The sequence below is a fragment of the Gorilla gorilla genome, chromosome 11 (genome assembly GCF_029281585.2).
Source record: "Gorilla gorilla gorilla isolate KB3781 chromosome 11, NHGRI_mGorGor1-v2.1_pri, whole genome shotgun sequence".
In the NCBI taxonomy this organism is placed as follows: Eukaryota; Metazoa; Chordata; class Mammalia; order Primates; family Hominidae; genus Gorilla; species Gorilla gorilla.
Genome location: NC_073235.2, coordinates 130,229,020 through 130,249,751, shown reverse-complemented (window position 1 = coordinate 130,249,751; position 20,732 = coordinate 130,229,020). Strand labels below are relative to the sequence as shown.

The window sequence follows — 20,732 nt, the reverse complement described above, 5'->3', positions numbered from 1 at the left end:
AGAATAAATGGCCAAAGTGTTCAATGCTACTGTATTCTTCCTTGGCTTGCCATGCCTAGCTGGTATTACTTGGTGGACAGAGTATTACCACATCGGGAGAAATGTGTGTGAACAACTGCTACATATGTGGAATGCTGCCATCATTTCCCTCTTTACTATTCACTTACAGTATGTTATTTATTACTAGTGAATATTAAAAACAAAACCTCCAACTATGTGTTTTAGGAAGGGTCTCAGTAAAATAAGAGCCAATAATGTTGCTTTGAATATAGACTATTAGTAATTACATAATGAAATATTCTTAGCATGATGCAATCAAAATACCATGAAAATTCACTAAATTTCCTGATTTTAACAAATTTACCAATTTGTTCATTGATTTAAGGCACAGAAATTAAATACTAAAAAATATTACACGGAATGTCTTTTATTTTTAAAAAGCTGAAAAACAAGTTATAGATGTTGCCCAAAGTAATCCCTGTAGTCGTATGTTTGTAACAATGCAATTCTGCTCAATGAACCTAATTAGAATATTAAAAAATTACTTTTTTATTATTGATGCGACAAAAAGGAAAAACAGGCCATTGGGAAGCAGGTGAATTAAAGAATAATAAGCACACTGCAAGGGTAACAGGAGGGCTTCATAACAGACAACAATGCACCGACGTAACTTTGACAAATCACTTTAAGAGAGCACTTAAAAGCAAAACTTGAATACAGTTAAGCAAAACCAAACTCCATGGAATAATGCAGTAAAATGGTTTGGTATATCAAAAAGGCGTCACTCAAAGTACCATGAATTCAAACTCAAGAAAAAGAATCAAAACGGCTATTAACATTCTAATATGACCATGTAGGTAAGCAGTAATGCTTTTCAGCATTTACACATAAATCACTAAAAACATTTCCATGTAATTTTAAATACAATGTAATCCCAATGCCACACATCCATGCCCACTCCATTTTAAAACATGGAAAAAAACTTAATTCCACATGCAGGGATCCAGAACACCAGCAGAAGCTTCCACAAGCAGGTAGACAAATTGCCACACAAATCTAGATATTAATTGTGGCCACCTACCAAAATGAGCGTGAGGAAACACTTGAGAATGCATTGCTCCAGAAAGGCCTTATGGAAAGCCATAAAGAGACCAACGTCAATTAATTTATAGATAACTATTGTTAAAATAAAAGTATACTTGTTTCATTAAAAAGTTATAAAATTCGAGTGTACTGTTGCTAAGGGGGTAGCATAATACATAACAAAAACACATTCACAAAATAAGCCTTTTAATTTCAACCATATTCGTGACCTGTAATATTTATACTGTTTAAAATAAAGGGGAGATTAGAATAATAAATAACAAATTAAGAAACAGTGATGAAATCAATTTTTAAACAAATAGGCATCAACTTTTTTACAGTCATTAAAAAATGCTTTGTAGGCATCATAAGCTACATCTAAATACGCTATTCATAAGATCATACGAGATTATCCAGCATCTACATTTAGGATCAAAACAAAGTCTTGGGAGAGAGTGCATGAACAATGCTAGATTGTTTTATTTACAAATCAGCACATTAACTAGAAATACACAAATAACTCAAATGAACTAATTAAGTATTACAAGGGAAAAATTATTAAATATTCTAGTTCAAGAGAAAGGTAAGCGGTATTTACAGCTTAAAATACAATGGCTGAAAAGAAGAGAGAAAAAAGAAAAAGGCATCTTGTACAGATCTTACTCACCTGGCATGTTTGAGGACAAACAGGTTACATATAAAATTAATAGAAAGTAAACTTAAATTGTTAAATACTAGTACCTTTTGTTTGTTCGTTTTAACAATCTGAAGATTGTGTCTAAAATATATTTCCATGGATTTAAAATTAGAATACTTTTTAAATTGGCATAAGAATGATTAAAAAATTGAATGGTTCTGAGTTGTGGTTCTGTCATTTTCTGGCTGCATGATGTTACTTTATTTTATAAGCTTCAGTTTCCTCATTTGCAAATGAGGTGGAGGGATAGAGATAATAGTATCTATACTTCACAAAGCTGCTGTGAAGAATAAATGTAACGACGAATTAGAGTGCTTTGCAATAAATACTCAATGAATGTAACTTTCTTGCTAACTTAAAAAAGTGTCACTGTGTTCCAAATACAAAAAAAAAGGTTAACTGAGGGAGAAGGGCCTGTGAAAAATTAATGTGGCCCTTACATTTATCTACTTACTTTTTTTTCTTTTTGAGACGGAGTCTCGCTCTGTCGCCCAGGATGGAGTGCAGTGGCGTGATCTCGGCTCACTGCAAGCTCCACCTCCCGGGTTCATGCCATTCTCCTGCCTCAGCCTCCCAAGTAGCTGGGACTACAGGTGCCCGCCACCATGCCCAGCTAATTTTTTGTATTTTTTAGTAGAGACGGGGTTTCACCGTGTTAGCCAGGATGGTCTCAATCTCCTGACCTCGTGATCCGCCTGCCTCGGCCTCCCAAAGTGCTGGGATTACAGGCGTGAGCCACTGCGCCCGGCCTTATCTACTTTCTTAAAGCACTTTACAGGCTCAGAGCAGTCCTGCATTAATGACATTGATTAAACTGTGTTTATTCCAGCATTTCTCATATGTATTTAGACATAGAACACTTTTCCACAGAATTTTGCTAACAACATTACAGGAGACATGTTTCACAAAATGCACTGGCAAAAACTGACTTTTAGCCAACAGTGACTGTTAACCAATATTAATCACTATACCTCAGTATGCAACAAAGATGCCCCCCAAGCTCTGGTCCTGAACTGCTCTAAACTTTTTTTAGACTTTTTACAGCTTTTTGAAATATAATTCACATACTACACACAATTCATTCACTTATAGAATTCAATGATTCTTTAAATATATTCACAGGGATGTACAACCACCATCAGAATCTAATTTTAGAATATTTTCATCCCCCTCAAAAGAAATATGATACTATTAGCTGTCACTTCCCATGCTGCCCCACCACTACTAAAACCCTACTCCCTGGCAATCATTGATCTACTTTTTCTTTCCAATTCTGGACATTTCATACAAATGGCCACCACAAATATGCGGCCTTTTGTGACGAGTTTCTTCTGCTCAGCAGAATGTTTTCAAGGTTCATCCATGTTGTAGCATGTATCAATGCTTCATCACTTTTTATTATCAAGTAATTTGTCACTGTATGACTATTCGACATTTGGTTTCATCAGTTGACGGGCACTTGGGTTGTTTCTACTTCTTAGCGATGATAAATACTGATGGTATGAACATTTGTGTACAAATTTTTGTGCAGATCTATGTTTTCATTCCTCTTTGGTATATTCCTAATAGTGGCACTCTGTTAGGTTATATGGTAACTCCATGATGACCATTTTGAGGAACTGCCAAAATGTTTTCCAACGGGTTGTACCATTTTATATTCCCACAAGCAATATATGAGGTTTCTATTTTCTCTACCTCCTTACATTGTTCATCACTGTCTTTTCTTTTATTGGCCATCTGTATACTTTCTTAGAGAAATGTCGATTCAAATATTTTGCTCACTTTTTAATTGAGGTGTCTTTTTATTATTTAGTTGTTACGAGTTCTTTACACATTCTGAATGCAAGTCCCTTATCAGATGTAGGATTTGCAAATATTTTCTCCAGACTGCTATTAAGCTTAATTTTTCTGTTGTGTTAATTTTTACAACTTTCCTGTCTTTCTTGTTTTGATTACCATGTTGGCAATTTTCATTTCTGGCTCCTTTTTAAAATACCAATTGTAGATTATTAAATATTAGAGATGTCCAAATATTAAAAGTAAATTGAGAGGGAAAGAGCACAAGGAGAGCAAATCAGCAGCAATTCTATAAACAAAATATATCCTTCACAGCCCAAGGTAACTTTCTACTTAGGGTTTTTTCTTTGCTTTTGCTCAGCTACCTCCAACCCTTTTTTGTATTAATCCTCACTTCCAGAGTATGCTAGGCAAGTGAAGTGAGCCTACTAAGTATTTAGATATAAGGAATAGTGCATAATGTTAATTTGTGTATGTTTCATCAATGTGAAACTGAAGTATAAATATGGAGGCAACTGTACTGGAACAAAAACAGTGTTGGTTCAGAAGCATTCTGGGTATTAATATCAGGTCAGCCATTACCGAATTTTGAACCTTTAAGGCAAATTCATTAATCTTAGCAAATTGGTTTCCACCTAGGTAATAAAACAAAGATCTGAGGGCCAGATGCCATCCAATAAGCTCTGCATTTTGGTAAGTACCTTTTCTTAGGGAAAAAAAATCTTTGAAACCATTCATTCATTAAAATAAATGGTAGGAAATAATGACTATCCATTCAGTGACAAAGGAGAGACCTAAGAGTTATAAAAATTTCCTACTATTTAAAAATTATTTTAACCTCTATTAATTAGATTTAAGGGCTCGGGGGGGGGGGGACACTAAATATCATAGAATCTGAAAATTAGGCCACAATAGGCTAATCTCCTAATGAGAGTTACTATGTAATATTACAGTTTTTTAAAAAGCTACAGCCCCAGAAGGGAGTTCCAAGATGGCAGAATAGGAACAGCTCCAGTCTACAGCTCCCAGCGTGAGTGACGCAGAAGAAGGGTGATTTCTGCATTTCCAACTGAGGTACTGGGTTCATCTCATTGGGAATGGTTGGACAGTGGGTGTTGCCCACAGAGTGTGAGCCGAAGCAAGGCAGGGCATCACCTCACCCGGGAAGTGCAAGGGGTCAGGGAATTCCCTTTCCTAGCCAACAGAAGCTGTGAAAGACGGTACCTGGAAAATCGGGACACTCCCGCCCTAATACTGCACTTTGCCAAAGGTCTTAGCAAACGGCACACCAGAAGATTATATCCCGCGCCTGGCTCGGCAGGTCCCACACCCATGGAGCCTTGCTCACTGCTAGCAGAGCAGTCTTGATTGAACTGCGAGGTGGCAGCAAGGCTGGGGGAGAGGCGCCCGCCATTACTGAGGCTTGACTTGGTAAACAAAGAGGCCAGGAAGCTTGAACTAGGTGGAGCCCGCTGCAGCTCAACAAGGCCTGCCTGCCTCTATAGACTCCACCACTGGGGGCAAGGCATAGCTGAAAAAAGGCAGCAGAAACTTCTGGAGACTTAAACGTCTCTGTCTGACAGCTTTGTAGAGAGCAATGGTTCTCCCAGCATGGAGTCTGAGATCTGAGAACGGCCAGACTGCCTCCTCAAGTGGGTCCCTGACCCCCGCAGTAGCCTAACTGGGAGACACCTCCCAGTAGGGGCCGACTGACACCTCATACAGCCAGGTGCCCCTCTGAGACGAAGCTTCCAGAGGAAGGATCAGGCAGCAACATTTGCTGTTTTGCAATATTTGCTGTTCTGCAGCCTCCACTGGTGATACCCAGGCAAACAGAGTCTGGAGTGGACCACGAGCAAACTCCAACAGACCTGCAGCTGAGGGTCCTGACTGTTCGAAGGAAAAGTAACAAAAAGAAAGGAGTAGCATCAACATCAAAAAAAAGGACACCCACACCAAAACCCCATCTGTAGGTCACCATCATCGAAGACCAAAGGTAGATAAAACCACAAAGATGGGGAGAAACCAGAGCAGAAAGGCTGAAAATTCTAAAAACCAGAGTGCCTCTTCTCCTCCAAAGGACTGCAGCTCCTCGCCAGCAATGGAACAAAGCTGGACAGAGAATGACTTTAGACGAACTGACAGAAGTAGGCTTGAGAAAATCGGTAATAACAAACTTCTCCGAGCTAAAGGAGGATGTTCGAACCCATCGCAAGGAAGCTAAAAACCTTGAAGAAAGATTAGACGAATGGCAAACCAAAATAAACAGCGTAGGGAAGATCTTAAATGACCTGATGGAGCTGAAAACCATGGCACGAGAACTATGTGACGCATACACAAGCTTCAGTAGCTGATTCAATCAAGTGGAAGAAAGGGTATCAGTGACTGAACATCAAATGAATGAAATAAACTGAGAAGAGAAGTTTAGAGAAAAAAGAGTAAAAAGAAACAAACAAAGCCTCCAAGAACTACGGGACTATGTGGAAAGACCAAAACTACGTCTGACTGGTATACCTGAAAGTGACGGGGAGAATGGAACCAAGTTGGAAAACACTCTGCAGGATATTATCCAGGAGAACTTCCCCAATCTAGCAAGGCAAGCCAACCTTCAAATTCAGGAAATACAGAGAACACCACAAAGATACTCCCTGAGAACAGCAACGCCAAGATACGTAATTGTCAGATTCACTAAGCTTGAAATGAAGGAAAAAATGTTAAGGGCAGCCAGAGAGAAAGGTCGGGCTACCCACAAAAGGAAGCCCATTAGACTAACAGGGGATCTCTCAGCAGAAACTCTACAAGCCAGAAAAGAGTGGGGGCCAATATTCAACATTCTTAAAAAAAAGAATTTTCAACCCAGAATTTCATATCCAGCCAAACTAAGCTTCATAAGTGAAGGAGAAATAAAATCCTTTACAGACAAGCAAATGCTGAGAGATTCTGTCACCACCAGGCCTGCCTTACAAGAGCTCCTGAAGGAAGTACTAAACATAGAAAGAACAACCGGTACCAGTCACTGCAAAAACATGTCAAACTGTAAAGACCATCGATGCTAGGAAGAAACTGCATCAACTAATGAGCAAAATAACCAGCTAACATCATAATGACAGGATCAAATTCACACATAACAATATTAACCTTAAATGTAAATGGGCTAAATGCCCCAATTAAAAGACACAGACTGACTTTGGGAGGCCAAGACAGGCAGATGACGAGGTCAGGAGATCGACACCATCCTGGCTAACAAGGTGAAACCCCGTCTCTACTAAAAATACAAAAAATTAGCCGGGTGTGGTGGTAGGTGCCTGTAGTCCAAGCTATTGGGAAGGCTGAGGCAGGAGAATGGCATGAACCCAGGAGGCGGAGCCTGCAGTGAGCCAAGATCGCGCCACTGCACTCCAGGCTGGGTGACAGAGCGAGACTCTGTCTCAAAAAAAAAAAAAAAAAAAAGACACAGAATGGCAAATTGGATAAAGAGTCAAGACCTATCAGCGTGCTGTATTCAGGAGACCCATCTCACGTGCAGAGACACACATAGGCTCAAAATAAAGGGATGGAGGAAGATCTACCAAGCAAATAGAAAACAAAAAAAAGCAGAGGTTGCAATCCTAGTCTCTGATAAAACAGACTTTAAACCAACAAAGATCAAAAGAGACAAAGAAGACCATTACATAATGGTAAAGGGATCAATTCAACAAGAAGAGCTAACTATCGTAAATATATATGCACCCAATACAGGAGAACCCAGATTTAAAAAGCAAGTCCTTAGAGACCTACAAAGAGACTTAGACTCCCACACAATAATAATGGGAGACTTTAACACCCCACTGTCAACATTAGACAGATCAATGAGACAGAAATTTAACAAGGATATCCAGGACTTGGACTCTGCTCTGCACCAAGCAGACCTAATAGACATCTACAGAACTCTTCATCCCAAATCAACAGAATATACATTCCTCTTAGCACCACATCGCACTTATTCCAAAATTGACCACATAATTGGAAGTAAAGCACTCTTCAGCAAATGCAAAATAACAGAAATCATAACAAACTGTCTCTCAGACCACAGTGCAATCAAATTAGAACTCAGGATTAAGAAACTCACTCAAAACCACAAAACTACACGGAAACTGAACAACCTGCTCCTGAATGACTACTGGGTGAATAATGAAATGAAGGCAGAAATAAAGATGTTATCTGAGACCAATGAGAACAAAGACACAACATACCAGAATCTCTGGGACAGATTTAAAGCAGTGTGTAGAGGAAAATTTATAGCACTAAATGCCCATGAGAAAGCAGGAAAGATATAAAATTAACACCCTAACATCACAATTAAAAGAATGAGAGAAGCAAGAGCAAATATATTCAAAAGGCAGCAGAAGATAAGAAATAACTAAGATCACAGCAGAATTGAAGGAGATAGAGACACAAAAAACCCTCAAAAAATCAATGAATCCAGGAGCTGGTTTTTTGAAAAGATCAACAAAATTGATAGACTGCTAGCAAGACTAATAAAGAAGAAAAGAGAGAAGAATCAAATAGATGCAATAAAAAATGATAAAGGGGGTATCACCACTGATCCCACAGAAATACAAACTACCATCAGAGAATACTATAAACACCTCTATGCAAATAAACTAGAAAATCTAGAAGAAATGGATAAATTCCTGGACACATACACCCTCTCAAGACTAAACCAGGAAGAAGTTGAATCCCTGAATAGACCAATAACAGGCTCTGAAACTAAGGCAATAATTAATAGTCTACCAACCAAAAAAAGTCCAGGACCAGACAGATTGACAGCCAAATTCTACCAGAGGTACAAAGAGGAGCTGGTTCCATTCCTTCTGAAACTATTCCAATCAATAGAAAAAGAGGGAATCCTCCCTAACTCATTTTATGAGGCCAGCATCATCCTGATACCAAAGCCTGGCAAAGGTACAACAAAAAAAGAGAATTTTAGACCAATATCCCTGAAGAACATCGACGTAAAAATCCTCAATAAAATACTGGCAAACCGAATCCAGCAGCACATCAAAAAGCTTATCCACCACGATCAAGTTGGCTTCACCCCTGGGATGCAAGGCTGGTTCAACATATGCAAATCAATAAACATAATCCATCATATAAACAGAACCAAAGGCTAAAACCACGAGTATCTCAATAGATGCAGAAAAGGCCTTTGACAAAATTCAACAGCCCTTCATGCTAAAAACTCCCAATAAACTAGGTATTGATGGAATATATCTCAAAATAGTAAGAGCTATTTATGACGAACCCACAGCCAATATCATACTGAATGGGCAAAAACTGGAAGCATTCCCTTTGAAAACTGGCACGTGACAGGTATGCCCTCTCTCACCACTCCTATTCAACATAGTGTTGGAACTTCTGGCCAGGGCAATCAGGCAAGAGAAAGAAATAAAGGGTATTCAATTAGGAAAAGAGGAAGTCAAATTGTCCCTGTTTGCAGATGACATGATTGTATATTTAGAAAACCCCCTCATCTCAGCCCAAAGTCTCAGGATACAAAATCAATGTGCAAAAATCACAAGTATTCCTATACACCAGTAACAGACAGAGAGCCAAATCATGAGTGAACTCCCATTCACAATTGCTACTAAGAGAATAAAATACTTAGGAATCTAACTTACAAGGGATGAGAAGGACCTCTTCAAGGAGAACTACAAACCACTGCTCAATGAAATAAAAGAGGACACAAACAAATGGAAGAACATTCCATGCTCATGGATAGGAAGAATCAATATCGTGAAAATGGCCATACTGCCCAAGGTAATTTATAGATTCAATGCCATCCCCATCAAGCTACCAATGACTTTCTTCACAGAATTGGAAAAAACTACTTTAAAGTTCATATGGAACCAAAAAAGAGCCTGCATTGCCAAGACAATCCTAAGCAAAAAGAACAAAGTTGGAGACATCACGCTACCTGACTTTAAAACTATACTACAAGGCTACAGTAACCAAAACAGCATGGTACTGGTACCAAAACAAACATACAGACCAATGGAACAGAACAGAGTCCTCAGAAATAATACCACACATCTACAACCATCTGATCTTTGACAAACCTGACAAAAACAAGAAATGGTGCTGGGAAAACTGGCTAGCCACATGTAGAAAGCTGAAATTGGATCCCTTCCTTACACCTTGTACAAAAATTAATTCAAGATGGATTAAAGACTTAAATGTTAGACCTAAAACCATAAAAACCCTAGAAGAAAACCTAGGCAATACCATTCAGGACATAGGAATGGGCAAGGACTTCGTGACTACAACACCAAAAGCAATGGCAACAAAAGCCAAAATAGACAAATGAGATCTAATTAAACCAAAGAGCTTCTGCACAGCAAAAGAAACCACCATCACAGTGAACAGGCAACCTACAGAATGGGAGAAAATTTCTGCAATCTACCCATCTGACAAAGGGCTAATATCCAGAATCTACAAAGAACTTAAATTTACAAGAAAAAAAATCAAACAACTCTATCAAAAAGTGGGCAAAGGATATGAACAGACACTTCTCAAAAGACAACATTTATGCAGCCAACAGACACATGAAGAAATGCTCATCATCACTGGCCATCAGAGAAATGCAAATCAAAACTACAATGAGATACTATCTCATACAAGTTAGAATGGTGATCATTAAAAAGTCAGGAAACAACAGATGCTGGAGAGGATGTGGAGAAATAGGAACACTTTTACACTGCTGGTGGGAGTGTAAACTAGTTCAACCATTGTGGAAGACAGTGTGGCGATTCCCCAGGGATCTAGAACTAGAAATACCATTTGACCCAACCATCCCATTACTGGGTATATACCCAAAGGATTATAAATCATGCTGCTATAAAGACACATGCACACGTATGTTTACTGCGGCACTATTCACGATAGCAAAGACGTGGAACCAACCCAAATGTCCATCAATGACAGACTGGATTAAGAAAATGTGGCACATATACACCATGGAATACTATGCAGCCATAAAAAAGGATGAGTTCATGTCCTTTATAGGCACATGGATGAAGCTAGAAACCGTCACTCTGAGCAAACTATCGCAAGGACAGAAAACCAAACACCACATGTTCTGACTCAAAGGTGGGAACTGAACAATGAGAACACTTGGACACAAGGTGGGGAACATCACACACTGGGGCCTGTCTTGGGGTCAGGTAGAGTGGGGGAGGGATACCATTAGGAGACACACCTAACGTAAATGACGAGTTAATGGGTGCAGCACACCAACATGGTACATGTATACGTATGTAACAAACCTGCATGTTATGCACATGTACTCTAGAACTTAAAGTTAAAAAAAAAACAAAAAACTAAAGCCCCAAAGTTTTATAAATCCAGAAAAAATGATTATTTAAACATCATTTTAAGAATGATCCAGGTGCAGTCGCTCACACCTGTAATCCCAGCACTTTGGGAGGCTGAGGCAGGCAGATCATTTGAGGCCAGGAGTTCAAGACCAGTCTGGTCAACATGGCAAAACCCCATCTCTACTAAAAATACAAAAATTAGCCAGGTATGGTGGCACGCACCTGTAATCCCAGCTACTCAGGAGGCTGAGTCATGAGAATCGCTTGAACCCGGGAGGTAGAGGCTGCAGTGAGCAAAGATTAAGCCACTGCACTCCAGTCTGGGTGACAGAGTGAGAATCTGTCTAAAACAAACCAACAAACAAAAAGAGAAATATATTGATAAAACTTTCCAAATTTCACATAGAACTATTATGCAATAAGGGTACCTCCTTTTTTTTTTTTTTTTTTTTTTTGGTGAGCTAGAGTCTCACTCTGTCAGCTAGGCTGAAGTGTGGTGGCACAATCACAGTTCACTGTAATTTCGACCTCCTAGGCTCAGGTAATCCTCCCACCTCAGCCTCCTGAGTAGCTAGGAAGGACTCCAGGTGTCTGCCACCATTTATTTTTTGTAGAAACGGGGTTCGCCATGTTTCCCAGGTTTCTCTCAAAACTCCTGGGCTTCAAGCAACCCACCTACCTTGGCATCCCAAAGTGCTAGGATCAAAGGGTACCTCAAAATATAATTTCACAGTGTTAACATGTGTTTTTTTTTTTTTTTTTTTTTTTTTGAGACAGAGTCTCGTTCTGTCGCCCAGGCTGGAGTCCAGTGGCATGATCTCAGCTCACTGCAAACTCCATTTCCCTGGTTCAAGCGATTCTCCTGCCTCAGCCTCCCAAGTAGCTGGGACTACAGGCACTTACCACCGCAACTGGCTAATTTTTGCATTTTTAGTAGAGACAGGGTCTTACCATGTTGGCCAGGCTGGTCTCAAACTCTTGGCCTCAGGTGATCCACCCGCCTTGGCCTCCCAAAGTGCTGGGATTACAGGCATGAGCCACTGTGCCTGGCCAGTGTTAATGTATTTGAAGGCAACAAAAAATTCTTAAATAATATTAACTTTGATGGTACAAAACACTGGAAATTCTTAAGTGTAGTGAATCTGTCAAAGTATTGTTTATATTTCAGCTTCAGTAGAAACATATGCAGTTAATGCTTGTGATTTGGTCAATTCAATAATAATCTAATAAAGGTGACCAACGTGATAAATTCAAAATGACTTATAATGGAAAAAATGTATTACCTTGAAATAAACATTTGTGGACACTGTCGTTTTACCTTTCTAATAAATTTTTGTTACTTAATACTAGAATTATCTTATATCATCTGCACATACGTTGTACATTTTATATTATTTTATATCCTATGTAGAACTTCAACTTTTACAAAACTTGCATACTCTAAATAAAATAAGCAAAAAAAGGCCCTTAACTCTAATGATAGAACCAACTCAGAGGTACAATCATGAAAGGAAAATAATAGGTCTGATTTACTGAGCATATGCTGTAACGCAAAGACCATACAGGGTAAATGTGCATCATCTAATTTTACAACAAACCTGCCAGCAAGAGAATATTGTTCACATTCTACAGAGAGGGACAACATGAAGGCTCAGAGAAGTTAGGTCAACATGATTAGGCTCAGTCAAAACATAATTTGAGTTTCCATTCATCAGTTCTTAAGTGAAGTTATAATATCTATAAATATCTCAATAGCATCTTGTGAACAACTTTATCACAATAAATGTTTGAACATCCCCCTATCATTCTTACCCCATTCATTAAAAGAACAAAATTCAAAAGGCTTTCTTACGGTCAACCTGCAAGTAACTATAAATCAGAATTCGAACACAAGTTTGGCTGGGTGTACTCAAAATATGTTCAATTAACTTTTCTGGGCCTGTTCCCTCAGCTGTCACACAATTAAAATATTTATTTGATGACAGCTGAATGGATTAAATGAGGCAATGTACAAAAACCCATTGTATCATGAGACATTTTACAAACTCAGTCCACAAAATCAAAACAGTATGCTAAGAAACAGAAACACTGCACATATCACACACCTGATAAATCGTACAAATGGAAATTTAAAACAATCATTCATTAGGTACACTTGAATTAAAACAAACTTTTTTTAAAGTTAAATTTTGTGTGAAATTCCAATACTTATCAAACATCTATTATGCTACTTACCAAGAGTATAAGTGAAGACATTTATGTGAAAAGAAAACAGTTACAGCTCAAACTCCTAATACTGTGATTCTTAATCTTGTCAATGACAAAGAGATTTACTAAAAACTAGTAATTCTTAATGGTTTGATTAAAATGTTACAAGTACCTAATCTCTCAAGAGTTCATATCAACATTTGCTGTAACTGGAGTTTAGGCTTTAGTTCTAAATTATTGTGACATATACACAAAAACAAAGCATACAAACTCTAGATTTAATGGATACCCAGCCATACCAAATGCACCTGCTGACATTCCAAGATAATGGCAAATATCTCTGGTATTTAAGGTAATACGACAAAAATCAGAGGTATAACACGAGAAAGATGTGACTGGCTTACAGTATGAATCAAAAAATAAAACGGAGACAATAAAGAGAATTAAGGGAAAAAATTATCAAAGGAGAAAATATTCAGTATTATACCCACAACTGAATCAAGTTTCCACAACTTAAAAAATGTTAACACCTGAAAGAGATATTCACTAGAAAAAGACCTAATAATTAAGAATTCATGTAGTAAAGTCATCTGATGCAATCTCATAGAGAAAATAAAAACTTCTCATAAAATGGTTCCATTAAGACTGCATGAGTTACAACCAGTAATTCTGAAACCAGACCACCAAATACATCTCAATTCCTCTGTTCAAGTCCTATCTCTGTCATAAACGTTCTGTGGAGTCTCATCTCCATGTCTGGGCTTCCGTACCTGAAAAATGAAAGCTTTAACTGGAAAGGGCAGACACCAGATAATTTCTAAGGTCCCTCTCAACTGTTAAATTCCAAGATTTTATGAGCTTTCAGCTAGAATTTGTCTTTATGGACAAACTCTTCTATCCACTGCCATTCACTTCACTAAGAAAGAGGCCCCATTTTCTCGTGTTCTTCACATGGTGTCTTTGTTGATAAATGCCTTCCCCAAAACTTACTGTTCCACTGTCTCTTTTTCTTACCTGTTGCTCCTCTGGCATTGGTCTGAAATGGGTTTGTAGAAGATGCCACAGAAGGACCAGCAGCAGCAACAAATGGATTTGTGGAAGGCGTAGCTTTAAAAAATTATAAAATACACTATAAAATCCTAATACATTTTGTATTTAAGATTTAAATTATTTCACTATATTTATCAAGACAGAAAACTCAAGGATTCTGATAACAAATCATTGCTTTGACTCCTAAGAAAATGCTACACAATATATATTTGGGTTCTTTGTAAAAACCAGTGTATATACCAGAAGCACATACCTCCAAATGGAGCAGGCACACTTGATGAAGCAGGCTGTGTCTGTGCAGAAGCACCCACTGGCACTGTTCCAAAAACATTGCTGAGAACAAATATTGAAAGAGTTCATTTTTTTTTTCTTAAAAAAAAAGAAAGTAACGATTTACAGGGTAGCCATAAAATAATGAACATATCGTGTATCACAGCATCAGTATCAACACAAAGAAAATTAAGACATTTAAGTGTAAAGATGTAATAAAATAAACAATTGTTACTGCTTCATTAAGAATCATCATAAAAAAATAAAAAATACAAGTAAAACTGAATGCGTAGTGGGGAGGAATATGACTATTGTAACGACTAGTACAGTTTGGTGCCACTATCTTAATATTCATGTTAAAACACCAGCAAAAACCATTATTCTAAGCAAACTATATCACAAGGACAGAAAACCAAACACTGCATGTTTTCACTCATAGGTGTGAGTTGAACAACAAGAACACATGGACACAGGGTGGGAAACATCACACATGCGGGCCTGTCGGGGGTTGGGGGCTGGGGGAGGGATAGCATTAGGAGAAATACCTAATGTAAATGATGAGTTGATGGGTGCAGCAAACCAACATGGCACATGTATACCTATGTAACAAACCTGCACGTTGTGCACATGTACCCTAGAACTTAAAGTATTAAAAAAAAAAATAAAAAGACACCAGCAAGTTTTACTTGCCATTGTTTTCGCATCATCAATGCAAGTATCAATTAATGAAAAGGTAAACAATCTCTCAGAATTATTATAAAGAAAGTTTTAACCTCACAGACCCCATGAAAGGGTCTCAGGTACCCCCAAACATTCCATGGACCACAGTTTGTGAACCCCTGATGCACTGTAATGTAATATCAATAAATCATGTATTATATATAACGTATGTTTCCAGACTTTATGTTTCCGGAAGTGTTACAATCCTAACATTTCTTTCTAGAAAAGATGTTAAAGGAAAATAAGCTACCAGGATAACTAAAGAAATTAGTAAATACAATCCACAGAATTGGAAAACAGAGATGAATAAAACATTGTTATAGGTAAATCTCTTGTATTTCTGAGACTATTTCCGCAACTCTAAAATAAAGTTAAGACTAGAAAAGTTTTTTATAAGTGTAATGTCCTAAAATGTGTTAGACTTCCTACTGCCAAGAATTCTAACAGATATATATGAACATAACAGCAGATGTGCTTATTTATAAATATGAGGACGATACTGAAGAGATATAGAATTGATTTTGGGCTTTGGTGCAAACACTTCTAAAAATCTGTATTTACAACTAAGCCTATAATATGAGACTTTCACTGTTTAATCATCATGACTAAAAACTATTTTTAAAGTATATTATTTGACTACTAAATGGATTCTCTGCTGAGTACAATCTGTAAATAACTGTCCATTTTGAGATGTGTACATGCTCTCAAATACGGTTTAGTGTTCAAGGACAGAACATAACAAAACGTCTGATTCAATGAAAAGATAAAATTATGGCAATTATTCAAGGATTATATTTTAATTAGCATTTAAATTCAAATTCCTCAAATTTACAAAAATATCCAAGAATTTTAAAATTATACCTTGAAACAGTCATTTTTTGATTATTCAAAGTTGGAAAAAAAAAGATAAAACACAAAGCAGGAGGGCTAGCTAAGACAAGGTACCTGCTAGCATTACTTGTGGAAGTATACGCATTACTGGAGGTGGCTGCGGAACTGAAAACGCTGTCTAGTTCTGCCAGAGCTGCGTACTTGTCTGAAGATGCACTTGACTGACTGGGAACTGAAACCACAGAACCAACAGGAGCTTTACCTGTGGTCCCAAAGCCACTTCCCTGATCACCACCTGGGAATGAACAAAATCAAGTTACACCAAAAATTTAAAGTTACACTTTCAACTTATCAACCACATTTGCCATGAAACACGGGTAAACTTAAAATGGATTTAGAGTTAAGCAGGATTCCAAATCATTAATCTAATAAATAACCTGGACCATACTGGACAGGATTAGTTGTTATACATACCACTGTGATAAAGACAGAATATGTCTCTTAACAAAAATTAACACTCTGTACCAAAAAAATTGGTCTGGATTATGCATAAGAAAGAAACTCTCAAGTGCTCTTACGTTAACATCTCCAAGACGGGTGGATCTTGTTCACATGAACATATAAATTCATATAATGCTAGACCTAATGTGAACAGTCTATCAATAGCATCATTTCCCCAGCATTCTCCACAAAAAAATTAGAGATGGTAATAACGGGAAACATTTATTGAGGACTTACTATGTGCTAGGCACTGTTCTATATGCCTTACATGCAATAATACTTAGAACACAACTCCATGAGTTTAATGCTTAGAATTATCCTCATTTTGGAGAGGAGGAAAACAGGCCCAGAGATCAGAATGGAGAATTCCATTTAGCAACACACACCTGCTATTCACCAGTGCCACATGCATTTGTAGAGGCTACTAGCCTTAAGATAAAACTGGATACAAGACTATACTGTAAAATTCATGAATTTTTTTTTAAATATAAAAAACCCACCAAGATGTTAACGGAAAATTGTTCGAAGTAAATATATTACAGAAACCACCAAATAATCCTCCATTCAGCTCTGCCAATGGGGTTTCTTGGCTCTTTATAGCCAAAGAAAAGTAAAGCATGCCTTCTAGGACAAAATAAAATTTTTCTCAACTAGTAAGACTGAAAGTTTACAAATCACTTCCTATGTCTTCAGTTTTGTAGTTGATATTTCAGGTCTAAAATGTGTCAAGTGAACATTTTACTCAAAATGACAGTGCAGACAAAATTTCTACACAACAACTGAGAAAAGTGTAGCATGTTCAGATTTTAATAAATACAACCAAATTAAGAGCACTGTTTAACACAAATTTGTATTTGTTTTGCTTAAATCTTGATACCTTGCCCGGCACTGAAGATATTGTCTAAATTAGCAAGTGCTGCATATTTGTCTGCAGTCTGTAAACCAGCTTTGTTCGTTGAAACTTTACTAACAGCTGATGCTGTTTGATGACTCTGGGAAGTACTGAAGGTTCCAAAATCAGCACTGGAGGATTTGGGGAAGTTATCAAAATGAGCAAAATTAGCATTTACTGATGCAGCACTTCCACCTGTAACAGAATAAACAGAGCACTTGAAATTTCTAAGCTTTTCCTAGTACCCTCTCATAGACTGTATGATCATTTCTTCCTAAATTAAATGTCCTATAAGCAATCTTACAACATTAAAATCAATGACTGGCAATGGCTTTTGACTACAAGTGACGTTTTCTAATTTTGTAAAAGTAGATTTTTCAAAGGCCTTGGCAACAGGTAAAGTAACATGTTTCTGTGTATTACGTACCCTGGAATGAAGAATGTAATTCATGGAGGGGGTAACTCCACACTACCTGGTTTGAGATTCAGTTACTTTCTAGTCCAAATATACTACGGCCTTTTACTAGTTCTCCCTGAACAGACTGCAAACAAGATGCAAAGTATCTTACTAGGAGGATTTCAAACTTTTGTGGCTCCATAATGAAGCAGTTTAAACAAATCCCAGGGGTAGCGATTAACAATGTGTAAAATGTGTTACCGTGATCCAAAATTTCTTAAAGGATGGTGATCCAAAATTCCTTAAAAGATGGTCGTTGACATTTATACTTACTTCACTTGAAGAGCTACTATTTAATTCCACATAATAGTTTAATGTGCATACAATATCAAGATGTCCACTGTAAAATCATGCCGTACCATATAGTTCAAGGCATTAAAATTACAGTACATAATACATTATAGCAATTTTTGACTTTATAAAACACAATTCACCTAATGGCCACTATTATATATATCCTGTTACATCTTTAAAATCTGTTCTCTATTATAGAGACCTCCTTAAAGTACTATCAAAAGACTAAAACCAGTATATTTCATTCTATGCTTTTGATCCTACATTTTTGGGGTATTAGTTCTTTATTTCTAAACTTTAGTTTCAGAAATCAAAACAGTATATATACACAGTTATATATTAAAGTGATAGAAAAGACAACTACAGATAATTTTAAAACAGAATGCATGAACCTCTATTAAAAAAACACGAACACTTTCTATCAAGCAGGTTTTTATACATTCTAAAAAAAAATACACTGATCAAATTTCTTTCAAGAGTTAAATCATGGTGGTTTCAATTAAAGGTAAGTAATGTATGTTTGTATGTAAAATATTGTGACCTGTTACAAGGAGCTGGCAAACAAAGTGCATACTAAACTTTCAAAATTTATATAAAGAATATTATTTCAAATTATTATTAAACCAAGTAACTCTTTGATTGTCTACTATTGTGTTCTCTAACTCTGAGTTTAATAAATAGAGTTGGAAGAGATTTTTATGAAGGATTATCACTAAAGAATTATTAACAATCTATAATTGGAAAAACCCTTGAAGTATAGCAAAAATATACAAATTAGTATAAGATGCCTACTTGACAACAGAACTTACTGTGGGTAGCCTGAAGAGGAAAAGCTGAAGTAAATTCACCAAAACTGCAGCTAGATGAAAGCATTCTAAATGCTGGACAGCCAGAAATTATGTAAATGATGAAAGTTAAAGAAAAAAAAAAAAAGAAAATTGAAAGAAAAGGCTTTAAGACAATATACAGTTAAAAGTTGAAAGAAAAGTAATCAGCCAAAAATCTAAATAAGGGTTCCATGAGTTTATGAAAACAGCGCAATTTATGGAAAGAGTATTCAATGTTTAAACACCAATTCCTGCACAGAAAACTATTTCCAAGTTCGACTGAAGTGATCATTAATCTACTCTTGTCTAATAAACATATAAAAATTTTTCTCAGGCTTGTTGCCCCCAAAATTACTTACATTTTTAGCTCTACAGAAGCAACCAGCTTCCTTTATTAAGAGGTATAATGTCAGCCTAAATCAATGGATTCTATGAACCTTAAAAAACTTATAGTACTGGCTGGGCACAGTGGCTCACACCTGTAATCCCAGCACCGTGGGAGGTCAAGGCAGGAGGATAACTTGAGGCCAGGAGTTCAAGACCAGCCTGGGCAACATAGTGAGACCCAGCTGCTACCAAAAAAAAAAAAAAAAATTTAGCTGGGAGTGGTGGCATGTGCCTGTATTCCATCCTGAGGCAGGAGGATTGCCAAAAAAAAAAAAAGAGACAGAGAGAGAGAAATGCTTATAGTAGTGTCATGCCTCTGTCCTGTGTGCATGGTAGATATAAGGAAGATTCATGTGCAGGAAAAGGAGGAGAATGGATGTTGTCAAACAGACAATATACCAAATAATGCAGAAAAACAAATGAACATAGAAAAAAATAAAGAGTTCAGGTTTCCCCAGAGCTTTTGAAGATACAACCATTTTAAAGTCAGATAATTACAGAATTTAAGTTTAGACTAATTTTTCAAAACTACATTTAGAGAGTTTTGTTTTGTAAAGTAAACATTTAAGCACAATGCTGTAGAAGCTCTACCTGTAGTTTGGGGCTGAAAAGGAGAGTGACTTGCTGTGGGGAAACCTCCAAAATTACTCGAACCACTAGACTGTCCAAATGCATCAAAGTTTGCAAAATCTGCATTTGCAGAATTCTGAGCTGTAAATGGTAAGGAACAACATATGTTAATGAATATGAAAACTATAAATGAAAATACATGACACATGAGTTTAAGAATTATATGAAAAGTTTCTATGTATCAAAACTCACTTTATAGAGAATTCACTTAGCAATCAGATTTTAAACCCTACCAGTATTTAACCCAATTACAGGTAATTTACTAACGAGTAACCAAGAATTTCCAAAAACACTTTGTGCAATGATAAATTTGGATACAATACTCTGTATATATGACCTCAAGCACAGTACTATAAAAGTGACTCTATTAACAAAGGAAACTATTTCAGAGTACTGAGTTACAGTACTGAGTTACAGGAAAGCAGACAAAGACGTAGAAAACATCCTGGAAAAATTCACTGATTAAAAATGGTAATCAACTATGTGAATCTGAATAATAATTGAAATACTTAAAATAATAATACAAAAATGGTTTAATTAATAAAGCTTTTTTTAAGTTTACAAATGTCTCACCATGGCCATATATAAAAATTTAAAAAAAGGACAAGATCACCAAATAAATTGAAGATATTCATATTCTATTAGAAGCCTGCAATTTTAAACTCATTAAAATGTAAGAAACAATGAATGCTAGCATAGAAATTATAGCATATAATTCAGAGCCCCAAACATT

General features: G+C 36.8%; 1 protein-coding gene across 9 annotated transcripts in view; it reads right to left on the bottom strand.

The window, feature by feature from the left end:
• AGFG1 (ArfGAP with FG repeats 1) overlaps positions 1 to 20,732 on the bottom strand; it is an 89,120-nt gene that overhangs the window by 10,065 nt on the left and 58,323 nt on the right. For 2 of the 9 annotated variants that reach the window (XM_031008613.3, XM_055380595.2), the window contains exons 6-12: positions 19,961 to 20,080; positions 18,965 to 19,036; positions 17,390 to 17,599; positions 16,126 to 16,306; positions 14,444 to 14,523; positions 14,155 to 14,247; positions 1,082 to 1,129 (exon numbers count right to left, since the gene is read on the bottom strand). In XM_031008613.3, coding sequence (XP_030864473.1) covers positions 1,082 to 1,129; positions 14,155 to 14,247; positions 14,444 to 14,523; positions 16,126 to 16,306; positions 17,390 to 17,599; positions 18,965 to 19,036; positions 19,961 to 20,080 — 804 coding nt within the window. The remainder of the gene's footprint in view (positions 1 to 1,081; positions 1,130 to 14,154; positions 14,248 to 14,443; positions 14,524 to 16,125; positions 16,307 to 17,389; positions 17,600 to 18,964; positions 19,037 to 19,960; positions 20,081 to 20,732) is intronic. The other 7 variants (XM_031008614.3, XM_031008615.3, XM_031008617.3 and 4 more) reach the window with 5 other exon arrangements.